This window comes from Rattus norvegicus, chromosome 7 (genome assembly GCF_036323735.1).
Source record: "Rattus norvegicus strain BN/NHsdMcwi chromosome 7, GRCr8, whole genome shotgun sequence".
Classification (NCBI taxonomy): domain Eukaryota; kingdom Metazoa; phylum Chordata; class Mammalia; order Rodentia; family Muridae; genus Rattus; species Rattus norvegicus.
Genome location: NC_086025.1, coordinates 114,814,305 through 114,842,002, shown reverse-complemented (window position 1 = coordinate 114,842,002; position 27,698 = coordinate 114,814,305). Strand labels below are relative to the sequence as shown.

General features: G+C 41.6%; 1 protein-coding gene across 5 annotated transcripts in view; it reads right to left on the bottom strand.

The window, feature by feature from the left end:
- Xpnpep3 (X-prolyl aminopeptidase 3) overlaps window positions 1-27,698 on the bottom strand; it is a 52,537-nt gene that overhangs the window by 16,932 nt on the left and 7,907 nt on the right. Inside the window, exons 1-6 of one of the 5 annotated variants that reach the window (XM_063264263.1) lie at window positions 22,887-24,283; window positions 21,669-21,785; window positions 10,691-11,098; window positions 8,721-8,923; window positions 1,781-1,843; window positions 505-618 (exon numbers count right to left, since the gene is read on the bottom strand). In XM_063264263.1, coding sequence (XP_063120333.1) covers window positions 505-618; window positions 1,781-1,843; window positions 8,721-8,923; window positions 10,691-11,098; window positions 21,669-21,780 — 900 coding nt within the window. In that variant the 5' untranslated portion in view covers window positions 21,781-21,785; window positions 22,887-24,283. Of the gene's footprint in view, window positions 1-504; window positions 619-1,780; window positions 1,844-8,720; window positions 8,924-10,690; window positions 11,099-20,554; window positions 20,703-21,668; window positions 21,791-22,886; window positions 24,284-27,698 lie in introns of those variants that run through there. The other 4 variants (XM_006242121.5, XM_039079904.2, NM_001130582.3 and 1 more) reach the window with 4 other exon arrangements.

Sequence of the window (27,698 nt, the reverse complement as noted above, 5' to 3'; positions counted from 1 at the left end):
CTGGTGTATCTGAAGACAGCTACAGTGTACTTATATATATAATAAATAAAATAAATCTAAAAAAAAAAAAAAAAAAAAAAGATAAAACAAAGACATGATCATCACCACAATAAACAAATACATGGAGAAAGATCTTGAATTAGTAGGCTGAGTAAACTCATAAAGAAAAATACCAGCTCAAATGTCTCCACCGGCAAGCTTACAACTGTACTCTGGACACGACCCACGACCGCTGGCTCCACTCAGGTGCTGCCCAGACCCTCCCTGCCTGTGTGATATGGCTTGCTAATGTTTAGCCCTTACCTTTTCATCCCCTAAGCAAGCATGGTAGTAACTTCTTACCTAATAAGGCTACTCCAAGGACTAATGAAATAATATCCACAGAACCCTTTAGAAGTAATAAAGTGTTTTTACTGGCACTCCATTTGTGAAGGGAAAGATGTCAAGTACTCTCCTGGGGACCAGGACCTCTCAGAGCAGACGGAGGGCTGTTCTGGTGATTACCTTGATGAGCTGGTTATTTTTCACATAGTGCAGAGTGTTGGAGCGATTACCGCCTGCAACCACAGGGGGGTAGGCTAAGATGTCGGCACCTCGGGCACGGCACTCAAATTCAAACTGTGAAAAACAACAGAGTGTAACTCACAATTCCTGCAGCCCTTCTCCAACCCAGCTGTCTTCAAGTACTACAGTTGTGTGTACTGTAAGTCATTACTGGAATCCTGGTCACACCTAACCAAATGGTTTAAGCATTAACCCCCACATTTCTTTGACTCTTACCTGCTGTACTATATTCTAGTCTATAAATATCCACTTATATCAATCCTGTTATCCAACTTTACTACATATATGTATATTTCATGTAGCCCAGGTTGACCTCAAACTTACACTATAGCTAAGGATAGCTCTGAACTCCTGATCACCATGTATATACTCCCTAAGGGCTGCAATCTGACACATACTAACACATCTGGCTTCAACCTTATTATCTTTTTTAAAAGATTTATTTATTTATTATATATTAAGTACACTGTTGCTGTCTTCAGACATAGCAGAAGAGGGCACTGGATCCCATTACAGATGATTATGAGCCCCCATGTGGTTGCTGGGAATTGAACTCAGAACCTCAGGAAGAGCAGTCAGTGCTCTTAAACCCTGAGCCATCTCTCCAGCCACCCCCTGCCCCAACGTTAAGCCCAGAAGATGACAAAGAAAATCTGTAAAGAAGGTTGAGTTCAAAATACATATAAGGGGGTTGGGGATTTAGCTCAGTGGTAAAGCGCTTGCCTAGCAAGCTCAAGGCCCTGGGTTCGGTCCTTAGCTCCAGAAAACAAAACAAAACAAACAAACAAACAAAAAAACCAAACACCCACATATAAGGCTATTGCTACCAGCTGAACAACAAAATATGGCTTACTTGTTAACAATGCATCTAAATAGCTAATTTCAGTCTTACAAATAAGTCTCACCAACCTAAATGCTCTGGGTAGATGGAAAAGGATGCTGGGAAACTGAGCTCTGTCACCTTTGGTACCCTCTGAAGGCTGCCTCACTGACTCCACCCAGTATGCACTCAGTGTTGGCCTTTCTTCACTGGCTCTGCTCTGCACTTCTCTTCAGTAAAACACTACACGCTTCCCATGTATAAGTTCAATTAACATTTGAGAAGGGTATGTTGTCATTTCTATGCCTGCCTGCAAGCCAACATATGCTACCCGTAAGCCAGGGGATTCACTACATGTCTGCCCCAATGGGACCTTTCTCACTACTTGAAACTCACCTTCGCATAAAGAAAGGCTTCGTCTACTGGAGCTTTACTGGCAAACATGGTCTCTATGAAAGCCTGAAAATAGAGGGAGAGGAAAATGAATGCAGTTCATTTTATCTGTCACTCAAGCATTCAAAAGTTGGAGTTCAAATAAGAAGCACCTTTCATAGCTGGGTGTGGTGTTGCATGCCAGGGCCACACAGAGAAATTCTGTCTCAAAAACATTTTTTTCCAGCAAACCAGAAGATGATTGGTTCAATTACCAGATACACTGCAATCAGTGCTGTTTGGAAACCTTAAGGAACTGGAAAAGTGGGTTGGAAGGAAAATGAAGATTGATAACAGGTCTGCTAAATATTCAGGTGTAGTTACCACCTTCAGCAGTGGCACAAATTAGGCCGAGGAGGCCTGCAGATGAGCTTCTCTTTGGTCAACAGGTGGAGTGCTAACCAAAATAACTTGGGCCACAATAATATCTGAGGAACTGCGATTACAGCAGAAATTAGTAAGTGACTAAGTGATAAGCTGGTGCTGATACAGGTGAGAGGTCATGGAAGGAAGAGTTTTCAGTGAAGGAAAGGAGCCACTCTCTAGACCACTGTGCACAACATCCTCCTCATAAGTCTCTGTCAGGAGTGATTCCTGGGAGTTTTAGCTTTAAAGGAGTGATATTTCTTTCTCTCTCTAGACATAATCTCACAAAGTAGCTCTAGACGGCCTGGAACTTGGCATGTAGATCAGGCTGGCCTTGAACTCACTGACATCTGCTTGTCTTTGCTTCACAAGTGCAGGGGTTAAAGGTATGTACTAACATGCTCTACAATGAGTGAGATCCTTTGTTTTAACCAGTAATGGCTTGATTAAAAAAGTGTGTTCACCCTGATTCACAGAAGTGCTGTATTTATCAAAATTAATTAGGAGAACATTCTACCACATATACCCACAGATAAACCAGGAATGGTGGTGCATACTTTTTAAGATCAGTATTTGGGGGTTGGGGATTTAGCTCAGTGGTAGAGTGCTTGCCTAGCAAGCGCAAAGCCCTGGGTTCGGTCCCCAGCTCCGGAAAAAAAAGAAAAAAGAAAAAAAAAAAAGACCAGTATTTGGAGGGGGCTGGAGAGATGGCTCAGCGGTTAAGAGCACCCGACTATTCTTCCAGAGGTCCTGAGTTCAATTCCCAGCAACCACATGGTGGCTCACAACCATCTGTAATGGGATCTGATGCCCTCCTCTGGTGTATCTGAAGACAGCTACAGTGTACTTATATATAATAAATGAATAAATCTTTAAAAAAAACCAAAACAGTATTTGGAAGTCTGGGTAGGATTTTGAGTTCAGATTTAGCCTGGTCTATATAGTAAAACTCTACCTCAAAAAACCAAACCAAAACAACCAAAAAAACCCTACACAAACCAACCAACCAACCAACCAACCAAGTATGAAAACAAATGGCCATCCCCTCTAATACCCTGAAATGAACTAATCAGGCCCCTCCTAGGTCGAATCAAGGCGTCCTGAAGATGCAGGAATGTTATGGACACTTGCCTATGTGACACTACATAGGGATGACCGAAAAGGCACCTCTAGAAGACAGACTACATGAGTAGACTGGAGGACCTCAGAAAGATGTACAAAAAAGATTAAGACTGTCTCTATTGTAGTTGTGGTGGCTCACATCTGTAATCCCAACGCTTGGAAAGCTTGAAGTCAGCCCATGCTATCTATTGAGACCCTTCCACAAACCGAAGTTCAATGCATTACCAAAGATACAAACCAACAGAGACATGCAAAAAAGTAGGTGGAGCCTGAACATATACAAAAATGTACTTAAGGGGTTGGGGATTTAGCTCAGCGGTAGAGCGCTTGCCTAGCGAGCGCAAGGCCCTGGGTTCGGTCCCCAGCTCTGAAAAAAAGAAAAAAGAAAAAAAAATGTACTTAAAATGGGTGAGTAACTTAAACATCTTTACAAGTGTTTATTACAGTGACTTGACCAGTGACTTTTCCTTCTGATATATGACATCAAAAGTGCAGGTAGCAACAACAACAAAAAGACAAGTCGACCTCATAAAAATTAGAAAAAACCTGTGCATCAGGCAGGTAAGGCAGCCCCACAAGGTGCTTACAGTAAAGCTAGACAAATCCCTGGAGCCCATGTAAAGGTGGGGAGAAACGACTTCACAAAGCATGCAGATGCTGTGGAGAATTAAACACACACATTAAACAAATAATAGACAAAGACACCATCGCCCGAGAAAGAGTTGGCCCGAGATTGAGACCCTATTTACAGATCTGAGATTAGGGACTAGAATGCAGAAGGTCTATGAGGAGCTCAGCCACAGTAACAATAACTCAGCCACTATAGAATACCATATGGCAATTTCGGGAAAAAAAAAAAAAAAAACAAAACAACCCCCCCCCAAAAAAAAAACCAAACCTGACGTTGGCTCAAACCTTGGGAAGCTGAGACAGGAAGATCATTATGAGTTCAAGGTTAGTATAGGCTACAGAGTAACACCTTAGCACAAAAATGAAACAATATAAACCACAGAATTATTACATGATCTAACAATTCTACTTCTGGCTGAATAATCATGTTCATAGCAGCATTATTCACAATAGCCATCAAATAGACAAATTTATGGACACATAAAAATATATATCAAACCACACAGTGGGATAATACTTAGGTATAAGAAAAATTTGATATTCTGAAAACATCATGCTAGCTAGGTGAAAATGAACTACTCATAAAAAGGCAAACAAGTGTGTCATGATTCTACTTGTAAGTAGCAGCTAGAATAGACAAGTTGATAGAGACAGACTGTGAAAAGGAAGTTGCAAGAGTCTAGGTAGGGGAGGAAAGGGGAAGTTGCCCATTGGGAACAGAGTTTTTATTTGAGATGGTAAGTCTGGGTGATGGTCTCAAACCACTGCGCTGTACACTCGAAATGCTTAAGTATCTGCATATCACACACACACACACACACACACACACACACACACACACACACGCACGCACGCACACACCAAACATACTCATACATGTAATTGGAAACAATAAGGACAGTAATTATAGTTCTGAACCAATTGAGCTTTTATACAGTTAACAATGATACAAAAACAACACAAAACCTGAGGTTTCTAGGAAGGTAGGGGATACCTGTCATTTACCTCTCATCAAGCTCTTCAGGTTACAAAATTGCCAAGGCAGATACACTCAATATTGTCTGAACTTAAAGGAACTTACAGAGAGAAAGATTCAATTAGTATTTATCATCAGATGCCAAAACACTGGCTCTGAACATTAATGTGGAAATGGAAGAAGGAAACTTTGAAGTCTAGGATTTCTTTTTTTTTTTTTTTTTTTGTTTTCTTTTTTTTCCGGAGCTGGGGACCAAACCCAGGGCCTTGCGGTTGCTAGGCAAGTGCTCTACCACTGAGCCAAATCCCCAACCCCTGAAGTCTAGGATTTCTTGACTCGAACTCTGGCAAAGAACTCAAGACCTCTTACAAACGTGTGCGTGAAAAGGCCTGGAGGTGGAGAATGAGCTCTGTGTCTAGAGACACAGGAGCACAGTACTGTCTAGGCTACAATGAGTCTGTTAGGAATGACAAAACTTGGTCAGGACTGTGGACATACCGCTGTGAAAGGAGTAAAGATTAAAGCTAGGTTGAAGATGGAAATGACTTCTTTTCTGAGTTTGTGGGTGATAAGCATATGGCATCTGAAACCCACCCCTCTATTTAAAAATGCAAATGTACACAACATTCTTCCTTCTCCCAGTACTCACTGGGATTAATAACTAAGGCCACCAATCGTTAAGTATGGAACGACCTAACACTCACACAGCAGTCGGAACTCACTGCCTACACCAATTCGGGAGGCTTACAAGTCAGGAGACTAAGAGTACAAGGCCCCAAAACAAACCATCCAAGAGCCTCTGCAGTACCTGATAAAGTGCAGACTATTCAACAGAGAGAACAAGATGATGGTGACTGGCATCATGTATAGCTCTTGCCTAATCAATTTTTCTCGGGGGCTGGGGATTTAGCTCAGTGGTAGAGCGCTTACCTAGGAAGCGCAAGGCCCTGGGTTCGGTCCCCAGCTCCGGGAAAAAAAAAAGAACCAAAAAAAAAAAATTTTTTTTTTTTCTCATTATGACTCATCAGGGAGAGCCAATAACAACTTATATTCCTTATTTGAGTGGTGGCAGCACATGTTTTTTTTTTTTTTTTTAAAGATTTATTTATTTATAAGTACACAGTAGCTGTCTTCAGACACACCAGAAGAGGGCACCAGATCTCATTACAGATGGTTGTGAGCCACCATGTGGTTGGTGGGAATTGAACTCAGGACCTCTGGAAGAGCAGTCGGGTGCTCTTAACTGCTGAGCCATCTCTCCAGCCCGCAGCACATGTTTTTAATCCCAGTACTCAGGAGGCAGAAGTAGTCAGATCTCTGAGTTTGAGGCCAAATTGGTCATTCAATTTCTAGCAATTGTCTCTTCAGGGAATATTTAAAGAATAAATATTTTCTCTATATTGCCACAGTTCAGTGAGAGAGGACCTAGATTTAGCACAACTTGTGTCTTTAAAGTATTTTTTCTTAGTTTTTGTAATGCTCTGGCATCTGTGGCTGTCTGTGAGGACTGCTCTTCCCAGGGTTATGCTATTACTTAGACATCTTAGATACGGCAACCACCTTGCCTATGAGTACCCTTTGATTGTGTAAACAAACCAGTCATGGATCTTTTATCCTTCCTCATATCTACCCCAATCTGAATCTTTTTACCAAACTTCTGCAGTTCAGAACACTGTAGCTTGCCCTAAATTACCCCAGGCAAAGGTATCAGAAAACCAGAGTCCTTATCTGCAGTCCAAAGCCTACCCAAATTATTCATATGCTAACCCTAAGTCTGCTTTTCAGGCCTGAATATACTTTTCTCTTGTTCCTTCTGCCTAAGTTTGGAGTTCAAAAAAGAGTAAGATCTCAATGTGACCAGGAACTAAAACACGGGTTGCCTTTGTAACTGATAAAAGAACTAGTAAGAGCCCCAAAAAGCCAGGGTCCTAGCCATTTGGGTGAATGCTCACTTGGGTCACTGTTAACAGACACAAGTGGTACAATAAGCAGAAGTGGACCATGAATAACTGGACAAGGACCCTTCCAACAGTGATGTGTCTGGGAATGCTGCCCCAGGAGTGAGCGTAAACATGTCCCTTCTTGGCATTTACTGTTGCTGTAATCAATGGCAGTTGTTTGTATGGAGAAGAAAAAGTGGGAAGGAAGGAGCCCTTCCATATAGACAACTGCTCCTGAGAAACCTCCATGGCAGTTCAGAGGGCTGCTGAAACTCATGAAAGAAATCTTCTGTCAAGGAACTCAGGGAGACTGGAAGCAACAAGGCTATGGCTTGTCTGATGTGACATGGCAGTCAAGGTCATGATGTCAACAAAAGAGAGAGATCAGCACTGTGCTGCCCTGCCACCTTGCACTGGGTCTCACCAGAGCACAAAGTGGTAACAGAGACTGCCCTGGGGGCCGACAGCAGAGTTTGGTTTTTTTTCTGTATGATGATATCAGTGTAGCAGCCTGATGATGAAACTTCGGTGGGAAAATATGGGTTAAAATTGATGATATATTTGATTATAAGACCCATTTCACTATGCACACTGTTAAAGTCATCAGAATCAAATAAAGTTGCTCAATTCAATTCTAACTAAGAACTAAGACAAGGACCAGTGAGTTGACAGTAGGTAAAGGTGTGTGCCACGCAGTCCCTCAAATTCATGTAAAGGAGAGAATGAACGCCATAAATTATCTTACGACCCCCAAGCGCACTGCAGCATATGCACACGATGATAAAACTAAAGGGTCTCATGTATGATTGACTGATAATAACAGAAAAGATACCAGAACCACAAACGTTCAAAGGTCACTGCAACCTTATGCAAATGTACTTCTGTAAACTTGTGTATGTAACCTCGGATCAGCACCAACCCTGGTATTCATTCTTTGGACAAGTATTATTGCTTCAAAATGTTTTGCAATTTTCCCTTTTGCCCTGAGAGTTTTTCTCTCGCCATAACCTTTGGATATACTCACAGCCTGCACACCAGTGCTATATGCTATTCTCAAATAAATACTACTACTCTCTGAAGACTCTTACTCAGGCTGACAACTGTCATCAACCTTCTGTACGCTATATACAGACAACAAAGGCCAGTGAGATGGCTCAGTGGGTAAAGTTGTGAGCCATTAAAGCTAAGGACCCCAGTTTGATCCCCACAATCTACATGGTGGAAAGAAAACTGAATCTCACTAGCTGTCTTCTGATCTCCTCACACACACCATGGTATGTGTGTCCATAAATATGTACTGGTTGACTTCGTGTGTCAACTTGACACAAGCTGGAGTTATCACAGAGAAAGGAGCCTCCCTTGAGGAAATGCCTCCATGAGATTCAACTGTAATGCATTTTCTCAATTAGTGATCAAGGGGGGGTGCCATCCCTGGGCTGGTGGTACTGGGTTCTTTAAGAAAGCAAGCTGAACAAGCCAGGGGAAGCAAGACAGTAAGAAACATCCCTCCATGGCCTCTGCATCAGCTCCTGCTTCTTGACCTGCTTGAGTTCCTGTCCTGACTTCCCTTGGTGATCAACAGCAATGTGGAAGTGTAAGCTGAATAAACCCTTTCCTCCCCAGCTTGCTTCTTGGTCCTCATATCTGTGCAGGAATAGAAACCCTGACTAAGACGAGAAAGTGTAGTCGGAGTAAACAAGCTGGGCAGTGGTGGTGTACGCCTTTCATTTCACAGCATGCAGGAGGCAGAGGCAGAGGCAGAGGCAGAGGCAGAGGCAGAGGCAGAGGCAGAGGCAGAGGCAGAGGCCTCTGAATATGAAGAGTTGATATTTATGATTTGACAAAATAATATTTTCAATAGCAGCCATACCTCTGATGTCAGCTTCCCAGCAATCTGCATTCTCTTAATTTCTGCAGGAGACTTAATTAGCCGCAGGTGCTGTATCAGGTGCTGGACACTCCGAACCTTGTTCTTGCTCGTGGCTTTGGCTTCAGTTAGAGGCTGCATGTAGTCAGAGTGAAGTTGTGCATGAGAAGGCTTCATCCAGTCATACCAAACCATGTTCGTCTCAGCTTAAAATGGGAAGCCAAAAATAAGTTTAAAAGCAACAGAGGCTGAAGGTCTATTTTAATGGAAGAACACGAGGCCCTGATTCCTTTGAAAATGAAACATAACAGCATAATAAAAAGAAATATATTGGGCTGGAGAGATGGCTCAGTGATTAAGAGCACTGACTGCTCTTCCAGAGGTCCCGAGTTCAAATCCCAGCAACCACATGGTGGCCTGGAACCATATGTAATGGAATCTGATGCCCTCTTCTGGTGTGTCTGAAGACAGTGACAGTGTACTCATATAAATAAAGTAAATAAATCTTAAAAAAAGTTAAAAAGTCATTAAATGTATAGTGCATTGGAAATAATCATAATAGTATATGCCTTATTTATTCCTGAGGCCTGGTACATGCCAGGCAAATGATAGGCTATGAGATACAGCTCCAATGCAGGGTTTAAAAACTTGTAAATAAATTTATTAGATTCACTAATACTTTCCAGTATCTAGTACTTTTACCTATCAAACTACTAATGTTTAGAATAATGGATTAGCCAGGCATGGTAACTCCTGGATAACACCTTTAATTCAGAGGCAGAGCTGGGTCTCAGTGAATTTCAGGACAGCTGGGGGTTATGTAGAACCCTGTCTTGGAAAGAAAAGAAGCTGATAAAAGCTGGGCTTAGCATGCCTTTAATCTCAACACATGGGAAGCAGAGAAAAGCAAATCTCTGTGAATTCCATGCCAGCTAGAGCTACAGTGAGACTCTCAAATGAGCAAGCTAGTGAAAAACTCCAGCAAACAAAAAGAATACTTACTGAAGGTACTGGGCTGTTAACTTTAGCTAGACCTCAGGACTGTGTAACAGTGGGAGAGGAGAGGTGATGCCGTAAAGTCATCCCCTCTGACATCTACACATGCTGTGGCATATCTGTCCCCTCCATATTACTCTCTCTCTCTCTCTCTCTCTCTCTCTCTCTCTCACACACACACACACACACACACACACACACACACACACACACTCTCACTCTTAAACAAACTTTAAAGAAATGGTGTAGGTGGGGAGAAAGACACTTTTAGGCAACACATACATGTATTGGGCTGCAGAGATGGCTCAGTGGTTAAGCACACTGACTGCTCTTCCAGAGGTCCTGAGTTCAATTCCCAGTAACCACATGGTGGCTCACAACCATCTGTAATGGGATCTGATGCCCTATTTTGGTGTGTCTGAAGACAGCGATGATGTACTCATGTAAAGAAACACATGTATTGTGAGGATTTAACTACAAAAGGTTAAGTAAATTGCAGAGGCCAGGAGAGGGTGTTAGATCCCCAAGGACTGGAGTTAGTATGGTTCTGAGGCACCAGGAGGCCACTTTGTGGATTGAAGGCATGCCAAGCCCAGGTTTATCTATGGGTGGAAACCAAACCCCGGTCCTCTGGAACACCCACCTGTGATCTTAACCACTGAGTCACCTTTCCAGCCTCAGGTGAAATCTGACTGCCAAACAACAAAGGCAGCAATGTATGTAAGAAGTTGAAAGGACAGAAAGAAAATGCTTTTGAGCTTGAAATTTCTGAGGATTCCCTCAGCTCCAAGATGGGTCTTATCATCTAACCTAAGCTGATCTTAAACTTCTACAGATGCTCCTGTCTCAGTCTCCCTGAGTGCTGGGATGCTGGGACACAACAAGCACCACCACAGTTAGCAATCGTTCTGATTTCTACAATGGACATGTCTCTTCAAGGAAGGCTGGATGGCCTACGGTTTGGCTTTACCAGTTACCTCTCAGTTTGGGTAGCAGGTGCTGAAATTCTTCCAGCGGGTAGGCGTCATCCACTCCAGTTAGGGCTATTGCTCCATCCGTGCCAGATCGGGGGCCATCCCACAATTCTCGACCAGGATCTCTCCGAGGCACAAAAAGCATGGCCTTATGGGATGGTAACTGCTTCCCAGAGCAGCTCTGAAGGACCAGAATGCTATCAGGCTCTTGGAATCCACAAAGATACAGGAAGCTGTTGTCTTGGTGGAAGGTGTAGGGGATGTCGTTGCTCATATAGTGTATAGGGTTAGAGAGCACCACCACTGTGTGGTCTGTCCCACTGTGCCCTTGTGCTTCTTTGTGGACCAGAGCCATAAGTTTATGTCTTCGAAGTGCATATTCCACCTGAGATAGCCCTGGTGTCACCTCCCCTGGAAAGGGCAAGAAAAGAAAAAGGTCAAATGATGCTTTTGGATCTACTGCTGAGTATCTAAAGTTGCTACTATTAGATGGGGGCATATGCAATCATTCTTTAATTGATGATATAGCACACAAGGAATTAAAATAATCCAGGTCTTTATTTTGCTGTAATATTGTAGTCAAATGTGATTACATTGGAAAAAATTGTAATTATGATCTCATAAGATTTAGTATAGTTCTTAGGTTCCTTCTTTCATTCATCTAATCAAATACTATTTAAAAAATATTTATTTACTTTTCCTGTTTGGGTGTTTGCTTGAATGTATGTCTATGTACCGCATGTATGCTGGAGCTCTCACAGGTTAGAAGAAGCTGTTAGGTCCCCTGGAACTGTAAGTACAAATGACTGTGAGCCGCCATGCGGAGGTGGGAACTAAACCTGGATGCCCAGCGAGAGCAGTCAGCGCCTCAGGCTGAGCTCTCCAGCCTCTCAGGGCATCATCATGTGCTTGGTAGGAACTGCTAGGCATAGTCAAAGTTTCCCTGAAATTTCAGTATTAAATACATTTTGATATATTATTTCTATATGACTTTCCTGTAAAATGAATGCAACTTCCACAATGACATAGATTTTCATCTGTTCAACATATTACCAAGGTACAGAATTGGAATATAGTAGACTCAATAAATGTTTGCTGATCGTCTATAGGTTTTGTTATATAGTTGGTAAAGAATTTTCTCCAATTTCAAGATTTCTTTTTTTTTTTTTTTTTTCCCCGGAGCTGGGGACCGAACCCAGGGCCTTGCGCTTCCTAGGTAAGCGCTCTACCACTGAGCTAAATCCCCAACCCCTCAAGATTTCTTAAAAAAAAAAAAAAAAAAAATCTCAGCCAGGTGGTAGTGGTGCCCACCTTTAACCCCAGTACTCAGGAGGCAGAGGCAGGTGGATCTTTGAGTTTGAGGCTGACATGGTCTACAAAGTGAGTTTCAGGGCTTCCATATTGAAACCCTGTCTTAAATACTAAAACTAAACCAAACCAACCAAACAAACAAACCAAAACCAACCCCTCCCCCCACAACCAACCAGAGAATCTTTTCTGAATTCCTAAGGCATACTGTATCTTTTTAGCAAGAGCTGTCACCCTTTGTCTTGTATTTACAGTGAGCCAGGCATATCCACTAAAAGCCACAGTAATCGTATCAATTTGTTGAGACTGTGGTGAAAATCAAATACAGACTGTAGTTCCCTTTTTCCTCTTTAAATCTGGAATTACATTCACTTATTCACTCATTAACTTACTGTGAGAGGGAGGACATTTACATGACCCAGATGTTCAGAAAACATCTGCAGGATCAGGCCTCTCCCATGCTGGTCCCAAAAACTGTTTGGGTTTTAAAGCTTGGCCCTTTTCCCTTTTTAGATTTTTTATTATTTATTATATTTTACTTTGTGGTAGGATTTTTCTGTGTAGCCCTGGCTGTCCGGGAACTCCCTCTGTAGAACAGGGTGGCCTTGAACGCAGAGATCCACCACCGAGTGCTGGATGGGATTACAAGTATTGTACCACCACTGCAAGCTTATTTTATTTTGCATGAATGGGTTTTTTCTTCATGTTTTTATGTACACCATGTCTGTGTCTGGTGTACAAAGAGGTGTACATCAGATCTCCTGGAACTACACTTATGGATGGTTCTAAGCCTCCATCCAGATCCTCTGAAGGAGCAAATGTGTTCTAAAATGCTGAGCCGTAACCCAGCGCCCCCCTCCCATACATATGGTTCTTAAGAACAAAACCTAGGGAATCTCTTGAATCTCTTGGGCTCTTTTTCTTCTCTAAACTGCACATGGGCACATGCAAACTTCTGACGTAAAAGTTCAAAGTGCTAGGTTTCCTTCTCTGTCTGTCTCTCTCAACTCAACTAACAGCTGTCGGGAAGGGTTGTGTGTTGATGCCTGGATGAACCTTCAGGAAATAGAAACTGCCTACTTTCGTTCTATATTCCAATGCGAAAGAACCAACAAAACAATCAGTCAGGGGCTGAAGAGATGGCTCTTGTAGAAGACTTGTTAGGTTCTCAGCTCCCCATGGCAGATGGCTCACAACTGCCTCTAACCCTAGCTCATGGGGCTCCAGAGCTTCTGGCATCCAAACATGGACTCACGGACACACATCCACACAACTGAAAAATAAAAACTTAAAAATTAAGAGAGAGTAATTTACCAAAGTATATGCTGTCAGCCTTCACCTGCTGTTGCCAACAGCCTTGTCTGAGGAAGAAACACATTCCATGTTCAAGAGCACACTGACCTATGGCACACCAAGGACAGAGGGAAGTGATCTGTATTACTGACATTTCTACCTCATGGGAGCTGGAATCTGTTACTTCAGAAGAGGTGTGGGCTTGTTATGCTCCTGTATGTTTCCGGCCATACTTCTTTTCTGCTGTCCCTGGTGATCTATTAGGCAGACTCCTACTGCTTGTGAACATGGCTAAAGGCATACTGTAAGAGGCTCCGTGTCTTTATAGATTCTTGTATACTTTTTGGACTCCCAGTCTTCCTTGCTAAATTCACATTGTAGACTTCCAATCTCCACAAACTAAACTCTGCTATCTGTGGCAACTTTCCAATAATATGAAATACCTGATGCTTTCTGAGTGCCCACTCAAGTACAGCATTACCTACCCTGTATCAACTCATTCAATCTATGTAAGGACTATGGCACTATTAAGTCTCCCAGTAGTGGCCAATCTCCAGGTGTAAATATGCAAAGACAACTATGGATCAGCGCGGTGTGAAAAGGTCCAGAATAAAACTAGACACATAATTTTAGAAAAGAAGCAAACTTCTCTTCACAGCACTCTATTGGGAGTGAGATTAGAACACACGAAAATCTGTGTTTAGCTTGCTCTTGTATTCCTTGAATTTTAAGGAGTATATGCTTTGATAATTAATTTCATAAAGAGAAAAATAAAGAAAGAAAAGGAAGCTTTGGGCTAGGCATGGTTGGTGCATACCTTTATCAGGACTTGGTAGGCAGAGCCCGGAGATAGGATCTTTGTGAGTTCTAGGCCAGCCTAGCTCGATGTGAGATTGTATCAAAAAAAAAAAAAAAAAAAAAAAAAAAAAAGAAAAGAAAAGAAGGGCAGTGGGGCCAGGGAGAGCTGTGGGGCCAGGGAGAGCTGTCTCAAGCTCGAGGAGCTCACTTTGGATCCTCAGTGTCCATGTAAAAATAAGCAAGTTGGTACACACATAATCCCAGTGCTGGAAAGGAAGACAGAAGATCCTGGAGACTTGCTGGCCATTCAGTCTAACTGAACTAACAGCTCCAGGTCCACTGAGATCTCTGTCTGCAAATGAGTGCTAAACCGAACGCCTGAAGCTGACCTCTGGCCTCTATAAGCATCCCCGACTCTGTGTTACGTGTGCGTGTGTGTGCGTGTGAGTGTGTTGTGTGCGCGCGTGTGTGTGTGTTGGGGGGGTTATGAAACCACCGGCATGAATGGACCCACACTTCTGGACAACCCCCACATTGGTAAACATTTACAGATTTAGCCTTCTGATGCTGTGATAAACATCACCGCATTCGCATCCATCCTGGAGGTTTTATGTCCTGTTTATCACTGTTTCTCCCTGCCTTTGTCATAGTTCCCAGGGCGATTCTAGTAATCAGAGGACGACCTTGGGAATTCTTTCGGTAACTATGTTCAGTATACGTAACTCAACTGTTTGTGCTTTACTTTGGGACTGTCTAATTTTACTTCCTTGTGTAGAACTAAGTACAGCAAATCCTGCAGTATGCATTCTGTTAATAAAATATGTTTAGGTCAGACATGGTGACACATGCCTTTGATCCAGCACTTAGGAGGCCCACGCACATAAGACTGTAGTTCATGGTTAGCCTGGTCTATGTAGTTAAGCCCCCAGCCAGGGGCTACATAGTGAGACCCTGTCTCAAAAAACAAAACAACAACAAAACTTTTTAAAGTTAAAGTCAAAATAATTCCATTATTTTCTGTGAAACTTGGATTTGACTAGATCTTGAAGAATTTTCTGGAATCTGACATGTCCCACACCCTATAACCTAACCTCCATCCTGAAGAGATGTTTTGCCGAATAATTCTGAAATGTTCTGCCAAGTTCCTACCTAACCCAAAACTCTTGGAAGCCCCCTAACCTTGCAGTTTTTTGGGCTACATAAACCCCTCTTTTTCCTATGTTCAATGCTATTTTCCTCAACACCCCCTAGAGCCCTGTCCGACAGAAATGAAGCTTGCTTAATTTGACCAAAGAATTTGAGTAATGGTCTTCACTCTCTTTCACTCAGATTATCAAAGAACTTATCCCCACTTTTTTTTCCTTCTGAAATAGGGCCTCCCAAGTCTCCTAGAACTACTGGACAGAAACCCGAACTTCGTATTAGAGCTAAAGCACAGCTAACTCTCTAATTCATGTTAAGTTTGTCATTGTTACTCAACATTGGAAATGTTCTAGTTACCCAAGCAGCACATGCGTGTGGGTGCATGCACACGTGTGTGTGCACGTGTATGAAGGGCAAGTAAGGTTTGAGGAGTACAGTGACAGCTCCCTGCAGCAGGGAGGTCTGAGAACAGGGTGTCCTGATGATCTACTTCCAAAAAAGCAGAGACTGGCTATAATTTTAACTCCTAATCCTTCTGCCTTCCTCTCTAAGAGCTGGGATTACAGACATGTATCACCATACCCAGTTTTCAGGGTTCCAGGGGCTGAAACCAGGTTCTAGGCATGCTAGACAAGCATTCTACCAACTGAGTTACAGCGCCAGCCTCATTTAAAGCATTTGTTTATGAAATCTAGTTTCCTGAGAATGATTAAAGTTTTAAATGTTTAAAATATTGGCTATATTTTTCTAAGTCTAGTAACTATCAACAGTTTGGAATGATCATTAGTTAAATGCTTTCAAACTTCCAAAATTTCAAAGCAGTAAACTAATAAACGGTAAGAGAAAGCTTACACAGGAAAGGTACCTTTTCTTTTCATCTGGAGGGGAGTGGAAGGCATGAACTTTGTACTCTATTAGTAAGTTTGGCAGTTGCAAAGGCCTTTGATCACGGAACCAACAGTTCATCTGGCCTGGATTTCTTCTGGCAAAACTGTTATGTCTGAGTAGGCATGCTGGCCCTTTGTGAAACTGTAAATGATTTAGGACTAAAGTTGGCATTTTATCTTGTGGAATCAATTAAAGACAGAGGGGCCCTTCTAACAACTTTGCTGAACCAATCAAAAGACTAGAAGTCTCACAATCAATTCTAAGACTGCAGTCAAGAAGGAAGTTCCTTCAAGACACTTAGGGCTGGGCCTGTTAAGAGAACAAGAAGATTGTTCTTCATGTTTTGTTAGCCAAGCAGAAAACTCACAGAGAAAGAGCAATAAAGACTGAAAATGGCTGGAAAGAAGCAGACTTTTGCTGTACTCTAGGTATGTTGTTTAATTATTTCCCAAAACTAACCAGACTGATATTTTAAGGTGGTCTATTCTGAAAAGAACTGTTTAATATTAGGTAACTAATTTAATATTAGTTTTTACTGTATACAAAGTAGTTCATGAGCTGATTCAGAGACAGGAAAAAGAAATTATTTTGTTTCCTTTGTAATGTGAGTCATGGGTTTCTGAAAAATAAAATAATACTCAAGTGAACTTCATTTGCATGTATTGAGCAAAACAAGAAACAGAAAGGGTACATACCATAATTCACTTATATGGCAACATAAACAGGCATTTTGATCTTGAAACGAGAAGGATGGTTTCCTATGGAGGTGGAGGATTATCACAGCAGGGCATGAGGGAACTGTCAAGAGTACTGAGTATGTGTGTCTGTCTGCCACTGGAGGTTAGAAGCCTCTGGGTTTTGGTCTTCACCTGCCACCTTGTTTGAGACAGGGTCTCCTGTTTGCTGTTGCTGGGCTAGCTGGCCCATGAGCTGTGGCAACACATGTGCAGTACTGTCTCTGGCTGGGTATATGTGTTCTGGGCATTCAAACTCAGGGCCTTCCGCTGTGCAGCAAGCACTTTACCATTGAGCCATCTCCCCTCTGCCCCTTTCTATTTTTTTTAAACAAGCCTCAAATAGCCAGGCTGGCCTCAAACTTACTGTGTAGTTGAGGACCTTGAGCTTCTGATCCTTATGAGTACAAATGTTAAAAGATAATACATGTTCTATATATTGACCAAGTTCTAGGTTACACTTGTGGCTTTCTTTGCCAGAACATACTTAATTGTACAACACATATTTTGTCTGACTAAAAACATACATTGCCCTCTAAATTTTTATATTAATGGAGACATCTTTCAGGGCTAGGGATAGAGTTCAGTATAGAATGTTTCCTTAACATGAGCTAAGGTATACCGTTACACCACAGTATACCATCCCCCAAACAGCAACAACAAAACACATAAAAAATAAATAAACCACCACCCCCAAACTCAATTAGATTTCTTTTTATGTAGTAAGAGAGACTGAAAATATTACTAGATTAGTATCATTTGTCTTAAGTGAATACCTGTCTCAAACTCAAACTCAAAAATGACAGTAGAGTCAGGCATGTGTGGTTCTGTATTTCCAGAACTTAGAAGTAGCAGGATCTGGAGAACCAGGCTATCCTTATGCTACATAGCAAGTTCTAAGCCGTTTTAGCCTCTATAAACCCAACCAAATACACTTGAAAGGGTGTCCCTGTGGGAATGCAACGGCATAGGACTTTGGAAGAAGAAACTGACATGGACAATCACTCTTCATGGCCAAGTAATTATGTGTATACAAGTCTCAGGTCTTTGGTTTTCTCACTGAACAGCAACAAGTCAGAAGTGACCATTCAGGGCTGTGTTGGTCAGATTCCACCCCCAAACACCCCCTGACTCCTTAACAGAAGTCATATTCATCTGGAAAGAGAGAACTTCAATTGAGAAAATCTTCCTTAAGATTGATTTAGAGGGCTGGAGAGTTGACTCAGAAATTGAGAGCATTTGTTGCTCCTTCAGAGGAGCAACAGATTTGATCCCTAGCACCTACATGGCAGCTTGTCATCATACGTAACTCCAGTTTCAGGACCACACAAGTAAATCAACAAATGATAAAAAAATGAAATCAAATAGGACATTTTTACAATTCAGCTCAAGTTGGCAGTGCACAGAACTCCAGATGACAGTTATAAAATAAAGGTGAACCAAAGCTCATAGTCAACATGAATTAGGTAAAAAGCTATAAATGTAAGGAACATAGATAGCAGACAGCCTCTGTTTAGAATTCAGAGGTGAAGGCTTTGCTCAATGGAGAACACATGTACAGTGTTTATGAAGTTCTGGGTCTGGTTTCCAGGAAAACTCCAATTCTAGGGGATCTGTCATCTGATGCCCTCTTCTGACATCCACAGACATCGGGCACGCATGTGGAGTGTGTGTGAGTGAGCACACACATGCACACACAGGCAAAGCACTCATGCACATAATGTAAAATAAATCTGACAACAACAAAATAGGTTGAGGTGGACATGGTGCTAATCCTAGCACCTGGGGAGGTGAAGTAAGGAAGTCACTAATGAGTCCCAGGTCAGAGAGGGATACATAGAGGATTGTGTCAAAAGCAAACACCCCCCCCCTTCCTTTCCTTTTCTTCCCTTTCCTTTCCTTTTCATTTCCCCTTTCCTTCTTTATAACCCTTAATGATCTCCTGACTTGCTAAAATGTGGTGAAGTAGGTCTATGGGGTTGTGGCATGTATATTTTCTTTGATAAAGTTCACCCAGTGGTTTTGACACACAAGTGGGCATCTTACAAGTAGTTGTGAGCCACTATGTGGGTGCTGAGAGTCAAATGCAGGTTGTCTGGAAGAGCGCCAGTGCTCTTAATTGCTGAACCATCTCTTCAGCCCAACATTTCAGATATTAACGTCAAATCTTTAACAATTAACTTTTATAAGATGGACTTCTTAGGCTAGGTGGTGGTAGTGCACACCTTTAATCCCAGTACTTGGGAGGCAGAGACGGGAAGATCTCTGTAAGTTTGAGGTAAGCCTGGTCTATAGAATGAGTTCCAGGACAGCTGAGGCCACACAGAGGAAACCCTGTCTTAAACAAACAAACAAACAACCACTTTTTTTTTCTTTTCTTCTTTTCTTTTTTCTTTTTTTCGGAGCTGGGGACCGAACCCAGGGCCTTGTGCTTGCTAGGCAAGCGCTCTACCACTGAGCTAAATCCCCAACCCCCACTTCTTTTTTTTAAGGGAGAACTTATCTAAATTTCATGAAAGATGAGTTTGTAAGTGACTTAGAAACATTTAAGGGGTAACACCTTGGGAATATGAATCTATAACTCAACTGTATTCTTATGAGTAGTGGAATTATATTTTGCTAAAGTTAGTTGTAAGTTATAGGCATTCCTGTAACTATGCTAAATGCTAAATGTAAGATTTTTTTGGAGCAAAGTTATGACTGACAAATTTTATTCCATAAGTTGACTTCAGTTGTGTAAATTCTCCCAGTACCCCTGGCTTGCTGGGATTGGTTATGTAGACCAGGGTGGCCTCAAACTCACAGAGATCCTCCTCCCTCTGACTGTCAAATGCTAGGACTAAAGGCACGTGTTATCACTGCTGGCTAAAACGGATTAAAAGAATGTGTACATGTCTGTTTGTGGATAGGTGTACAGGATTCATGTTTAAATACCTTTTCCCTGTAAAGTCTGCATGCTTAGTAGCATGTCACACGATCCCTTTAAACTTTAAGACATTGACGATTCTGTTTTGTGTAAACATTTTATGTATGTATGTATGTATGTATGTATGTATGTTTGTTTGTTTGTTTGTATGTAATGTATGCCTGAGTGCATGTATGCGCCTGTCCCACAGATCTTTGTTCCTAACATAATACTTTGATCAGGTAATGGCATAAGACTGAAGAGAGGCCACATCCTTCCGAGCACAGAGCTCATCCTACTGTGGAAAAAAAAGCAAACTTAGTGGCTCCTACATGTAAACCGGAGGAGGAAAGAAAATAAAAAGCTTTCATTTTCACTCACAAAAACTACTCAAAGTACTATTTTTCTCCTTTTAAAGGAAATTTTCATGTTCTATGTGATCGGCATCAAGACTGAATATTTTTTCATCTTTATTAAAAGACTGAATATTGATGTTTTGTTTCAAGTTGTTTTTAATACTTTTCAGAGCTATAGTCAGATCTGTGACAAAGGCAAAAATAAGTCATGTTACAGAATGTAGAAAGCAGTGATTCAGACGTGAAGTCACTCATCTGGGTATGGTTGTGATGTTCAAGGCCTGGGAAATGCAGCTTACCACAAGTATTTCACCACAAGAAATCAATCATTTCAAAGCTGGTAATACTTAAGTATCAACTCAACCTCTTCCTCCTCCTTTACACAGAAACTACAAGTAGGTTGATAGGGGAAAAAGTCTCAACTGACTTCTATCATGCTTACCTTACAGCTTTGAAAAACTCTGATTTCTTGTGTGTTTCAGTGGTGAGCTGCATTTCCTGAGTGTCAGCAGACTTCCCAGCGGGAATTCCAGTCTGATGAAGAATCAGCCAAAGGAAGTCCTCACTAAGAGACACACTGGTATCATTCACTGAGTGGAAACAGTGAAAGAGTAACATATTTCTAAAGGGAATTTACATTATTAACACTCGTGCTTTTGTAGCAAGTTATAGAAATACACATTTATCTTTCCATGGTAGAAGGAATAAGTAATTCTCCTCAAAGTCCTAGCTTTGTCTCTATAGCCTTTTCTGTTTTACTCTGTATCTCACTCTGGGATGCTATTCACAACTGCATCACAGTCTTCCTAAACACAACTAAAGTGTGAACCCAAGCAAGTGTGATAGCGCGTGTTCTAGCGGTAGCTCTGGGGTGGGGAGGGGAGAAAGAAGAAACCTTCCCAGTCCTTTGCATGACTTTAATCAGCTGGAGTAGGCCACTTCTCATAGCAATAAACATCTGGAAATTCTGTTCAACCTACATTGACGTAATTAAAATTTTCAAATAAACAGTTAACATTTTAAATAGAAACAAAGGATCTACAGAAAATAGCTCTAGAAACTATCAATTAGAACTTTTCTTAAAAAAAAATACTGAAATAAGAGGCTGGAGATGGCTTGCTGGTTAGAGCATTGGCTGCGTTTTCAGAGGACCTGAGTTCGGTCCCCAGGACCAATATGGTAGCTCACAACCACAGCTAACTCCAGTTCCAGAGGATATAATGGCCTCCAGGGCAGTAGGCACATATGTGGAACATAGATATACAAGAAGGCAAAACTCCCATACCAGAAAGTCCTGAACTATAAACTTGTTACTGGCCATTCGGAATCACAGTTTATTGCATTATCAGCCTAAACTGGATGTCACTAGAGTACTGGCAGTTCCGTGGATGCATCTAAACTTAGTTACAACAAAAACTTCAACTCCTCAGTCACATTAACAATACTACCAGTGTGTAATCATGATACATACCTAGTGAGAAAAATTTTAATGCATAGCAATATTCTAGCCAGAGTGTCTAAACTAGAGAGATGGTTGTTACCATCAAAGGCCTTACCTGGTCTGAGGAGGTGTGGATGTGTAACCGGGCTGGGCTGGCCTAAGTACCGGTTTGGAATTTCCTTTACTGGCACCGGCTGGAGGGAGTACCTTCGCTGTAAACATGACATGCATCCTGAGGAAAAACAAAGGATGAGATGGAACAGTGGACATGACCATCTTCACTGCATACATGCTCTTATCTATTCCCAGCAGTTTGGGTCCTTACAAAACACACACTAGCATTTTTTTCCTCCTCCCTCCAATAGATATGTGGCTCTTTCTCTGTGCCAGAGCCTGTATTGGGCCCTAAGAAGCAGAGATAAGGTCTTTACCCTCACAGATTTTAGTCTACTACAGTACAATAAACACAAACACCCAATACAGTTATAAATAAGGAGCTATAAGGAGGAGGAGGTACAAAGAAAAACAAAGAAGGGTCAGAAAGGAATTCAAAAGTAGCCTGAGCCTATGTTCTAAATTTGGAAAACTAGAGTTGACATTTTTATTGAGACTATGTTAGCTATAAGGTTAACAAGTACTTACTATCTCATTTAATCTTGCAATGTTATAGACTAATAAAATAAGGTATGAGAAAATGCTTAATCAGAGTTGACATATAAGTGAGCATAGTTAGCATTAATTTAACAGAATTTTCCTGAGGATATCACCAGAACACATGCTACGCAAGACGCAAGATTGTTTGCCCTAGTAGACATAATGAAGTATGGTGGAGCTGAGACAAAACAGAACATCACAGTACTAAATATAGTAAGAGATTCATATGTACAGCAACTGTTACAAGATGGGTGAGGTCATTCGTAAAGACATTTGTGTGGGATTGCAGAAGACGGTGATGAGACTGTTCTGAACAGAAACCACTCAAGTTACTTCCCCTTGAGAAGAGAAAAGGAGCATAATGCACATCATCGTAGCAGGCACCCCAAGTGAAAACCTCTGGTTTCTTTGGAAAGTCAGTTATGTCAAATGATGTTTTCGTTGGGGCACAGAGGTGAAAGAATGTTTCACTGAAGCAGATACAGATGAAAGGATATTTTGCTATAGCAGACACGTGAAAGAATGTGTGATGTTTAGAAAGAATATAAATATGACCCCACAGACTGCGGGAACGAGAGCGTTGGTCTGCCTTGCTCTATCTTACTGGTCTTTGCTGACAACACACATGCATTGCTTTCCCTCACATTGCATTCTGGTGACTTCATTAAGAAAAACTCACTGAAGAACTTCTGGTGAGGTTCCTGTGGCTTCTTGCCCCTTCTGTGGGCTTGGGCAATTGGTGAGTCTTGTGGTTTCTTCTGGCTTGAACTGCCCTTGCTGACTCGTGTGTGGTGTCTACTGAATGGACTGAGAACAACAAAGATTGGAATCGCCCCGAATAACTATTTCTAAACAGGTCCACTTCCTCTGTATCTTAATACCCTTTCTTTCCAATGTCTCTGGTGGGTGGTGAGAGTGAAGGGGGTTAAACCCTTCTTAGAGTAAGTTGAGGAAAATTTATACCTACAGGTACTTGTACAAATGTGCTTGAATGTAAAGAAGCAGCAGGAGGCAGAGAGAACACACAAGAATGCACCAGTGCAACAGGAGGTTCCTCTGCTAGCACACCTAAAAAGCCTGTGTGGTTTAGTGTATCTCTGTAACTTCGAGGCCAGACTGGTCTACATAGTGAGGTCTATGACAGCCATGGCTATACAGTGAGACCCTGTCTCAAAAACCCCCAAACAATTGAGTTATCAGGATCAGACACACAAAAACAATTTGCTTAAGGCCATACAGCATTGGACAAAATGAGATTCACATATAGGATTATTTAAATTCAAAGTCTTTGGACTTTATTCTTCCACCCAGATTCAATGCAAAATCTTATTTAATCCTGACACAATTAGTATTGATTGTAGTAGTCTTCAACACATATTCAGTCCAAAAGTAGAGTATCGTAAGTCAGGTCAAGATAAAGATTTCTCTAGAGCCTGTGAAGCATTATGGATGGCAAGTGTTTGACAGTTAGGGGTCTGTGTGTGATGTATATGCCAGTTTGTGAGTACACATGTGCATGTGAGTGTGCATGTATGTGCGGAAGCCAGAGGTTTACAACAAGTGTCTTCTTTACTTCAGTTGCACTTCACTGCATTTGTAGAGACCCTGGAACTCGCCAATCTGGCTAGACTGGCTAACCAGCCAGCTTCCAGGGTCCTCAACCCGAGTCCATACTAGGATGGACTGGGATGGACACCACCACACATAGATGTGCAGACTTGCACTCCTGATCTTGGATTCTGCCAAGTGTATGGTATTATTATGGTATTTGTTGTGGCAGCCTTGGGGACTAATGCAATGACTTGCTAAGCTTTCAAGGCACCAAGTGATAACTGGATGCACTTATTACAAATCTATGTCTGCTCTTAAATCAGGCCCAGATAGAAAAAGAGAGCAGGTGTTGACTAATTTTTAAGATAAAAAAACAAAAAACAAACAAAACAAAACAAAAAAAAACCTTTATTAGCCAGACAGTGGTGGCACAGGCCTTTAATCCCAGCACTCAGGAACCAGAGGCAAGCAGATCTCTGAGTTCAAGCCCAGCCTGATCTATAGAGTGAGTTTTAGGACAGCCAGGGCTACACAGAGAAATCCTGTCTCCTCCCCACCCCACCCCGTCCCCAAAAAATAAAACAAAACAAAAACCCCACTATTGTCACCACCACCAAAAACAAACAAACAAACAAACAAACAAAAAAAAAAAACCAAAAACTTTTATAATAGAGAACTTCCAAAATTAAAAAGTCACATTCCCAAATGAGCGCTACCCTAAGTTTCTATGTCAGTGAACTTCCACAGTTAGCAGGCACTTGGGATTGGAAGATTCAGAGCTCCACACTGCATTTCATACTTTTACTACCAAATACACCTCTATGCTCTCACTACCAAATATAAAAAATCCACAAGTCAGAACCAGAAAAACAACTTTACAGTCTTGCAATTTAAATATTTTTAAAACATTTACCCCTCCAGAGAAATAACTTTCTCTAGAGCACAGCAACCTTTGCCCCTTATATTTTTTAGTTGCCTCTAGAAACATCTGTTTCTAGAACAGGAGGGCTAGGGCAGTGGCCAGGCATATGAGACAGCATGCTAACAGGGTGGATGGAGTGCAGTGGCCAGGCATATGAGACAGCATGCTAACAGGGTGGATAGAGTGCAGTGGCCAGGCTTATGAGACAGCATGCTAACAGGGTGGATGGAGTGCAGTGGTGGGAAGAGGAACAGTTAAGAGGTCGGAGGCCAGGCTGCAGCTCAGAGGCACATTTAACTTTTACATGCTGGGCTCTGGGACAATCCAGTCACTGAAAAACAGTTGGGAGTATTGGTTCAGGGGTGAACCATTTTCTTAGCACATCAAAACCCAGTACTGAAGTATAGAAAGAAATGAATCGGACTCATCTCACTTCTTCACTGGTGAGCAATACCTGCCTCAAGTACAATCCGTACAAAACAGCACAGCCGTACTTTCCCTCCCTCAGCAGGAAGAAGCGCACTACTCTTGATGCTTACAAATTGAATTTGGCCAACTAGTCTGTGTGTCATTTATTTAAGTTATATGACCTAATTAAGTACGTTTTTGTTTGGTTTTTGGAGGTATGGTTCCACTATAGTCCTCACTTGCAATGTAATCCAGGCTGGCAGGGCCCAGGCTGGCCCTGAACTCACACGTACCCACCTGCCTCAGCCTCACTGGTGTTAGGATTGAAAGCGTGTACCACCAGGCCTGCTTACCTTTATACTTCTGAGGGCTTCTTAGGTTAGTTCCCACCCCCCATTTTCTAACTTTTCTCTGGATCACAGACTGTCCTACATTTTGCAATGTCGAGACCCTACATTTCTAGTCCAAGAAATGAGAGTCGAGTGGAAAGAACAGAATGTGAAATCAGGCTGAAGTTGAAATATTAAAATTTTCATTAACAAGTAACATTCCTACAAATTATCTCTTTAAACCCAGTTTCATTATGAACACAAAATATTTATTTTGGTGGAAAGCTCTACCAATTAAATAAGGAAAAATAAACATACCGGGGAGTTTGACTAAGGATATAACCAATAGATACATGTATCCCTTCAGTGTGCCTAAGCACATACACTAGGTAGAACTCACATTGAGTTTTAAGTGTTTCACAGTCCCTCCAGTCTCTTACGACCAAACCAAACACTAAGCAAAATTTGTTCAGACCTGGCAAAGAGCCTACACCACATGCTACATTTACTATCTCACTGAAAATAATTTAACTGAGGCATGACAGAAAGCAATCAGGTATGAACAGGAGGGGATGAAGAGCAAAGGGGATTTCTAGGAAAGCAAAATGATGGGAATAGAGCAGTGTTTTTAACTTAGGGATAATTTAGCCGGAAAGTCAGTTTTCTTTTCTTTCTTTTTAAAGATCTATTTTTATTAGCCATGGTGGCTCATGCCTTTAATCTTAGAACTTGGGAGGCAGAGGCAGGAAAATCTGAGTTTGAGGCCAGGCTGGTCTACAGAGCTAATTCTAGGACAGCCAGGACTACACAAAGAAACCCTATCTTGAGAAAATAAAAACTAAAAACAAAAAAATAAATAAATAAAAATTTTTATGTGATTAGTGTCTCTGGAGGCCAGCAGATACTGGATCTCCTGAAGCTATAGTTACTGAAGGGTACTGGGAACTGAAACCTGGTCCTTGGTACTACTAGCCACCTCTCCTCTCTTGCACCACAGTCTTGTCTAATTTATTTTTATTTCGACTTTCTTATTCTACTTTTCCAACTACACCTGATCTTCTATATTGCAGTCATGAAAAAGAAGTCAGAGCACCAAGCTGGCACACCTAGTCTGCAGAGGGCTGTAGCAGACATCGACAACCTCAGAATATGAGCTTAGCCATTCCAGAAACTACTACTCTGCCCGCTGACTGACAACTCTGTCTGATCTTAACTCAAAGGCCATCTTCTCACAAGTTTCTAATAACCAATGTGAAATAGCCCTCTGTTCTGTCTACCACACTCCTCTCATTTGTTTTTGAGAACATAAAGGCAATAATTTGAGACACTACATTTTCCGAAGTTGCTATGGGCATTTTTGCTGTTTTGTTTTGTTTTGTTTTTTGTTTTTTGTTTTTTTTTTTTTTTGAGATAAGGTCTCTCTACATAGTCTTAGTTGTCCTGGAACTCATTCTGTAGACCAGGCTGGCCTCAAACTCAGAGATCCACTTGCACCTTCCCCCAACCCCCATCGCTGATATTAAAGGCATGGGTCACCAGAGCATGATACCAGTATTTTATCCATTTCTCATACTCTCCTTATTTAGAGTTTGAGACAGGGTCTTCCTCTGTAGCCTAGGCTGGCCTGGAACCTTCCACAATCCTCCTATCTTGGCCTCTATGCTGGGATTACAGGCATGAACTACCTTCCCCATTTTGTATCCCATTACAATGGAAGCGTCCCCTCTAATGACTCTGCCAGCAGAAAGCTTGACTAGTAGGACACTAACTCCAGGAAGTCTTCCTTGACACCATAGCCCATGGTGCCACTCATAGCAGTTTATCCTTCTAGTGGATTTTCCACCATAGTTCTTACTATAATTACTTATTCCTATCTTCTACTGAATGTATGTCTTTTGACAAGAATAAGTAAAAATTTCAACTGCTTGAATACTTTTTCCTCCCAACAAAGATTTCTAAGTTTTTATTTTTCTAACTAAAACCATAGAAGCTGGGTGATAGTGGTGCACAACTTTAATCTCAACACTCAGGAGGCAGAGGCTGATAGACCTTTGAGTTTGAGGGCATCCTGGTTTACAAGATAAGTTCCAGGACAGCAAGGGCCACACAGTGAAACCCTGTCTTGAAAAACCAAACCAACTAACTAACCAAAACCATAGAACTATGCAGTAATTAAGGGTCTGTAATCTGGAGGTCAGAATATATAAAAGAAATGTCATGGCCATTAGCTGCAGATCACATAGAATGACTTGGGAGAAGTTGCATTTAGAAGATCTGAGCC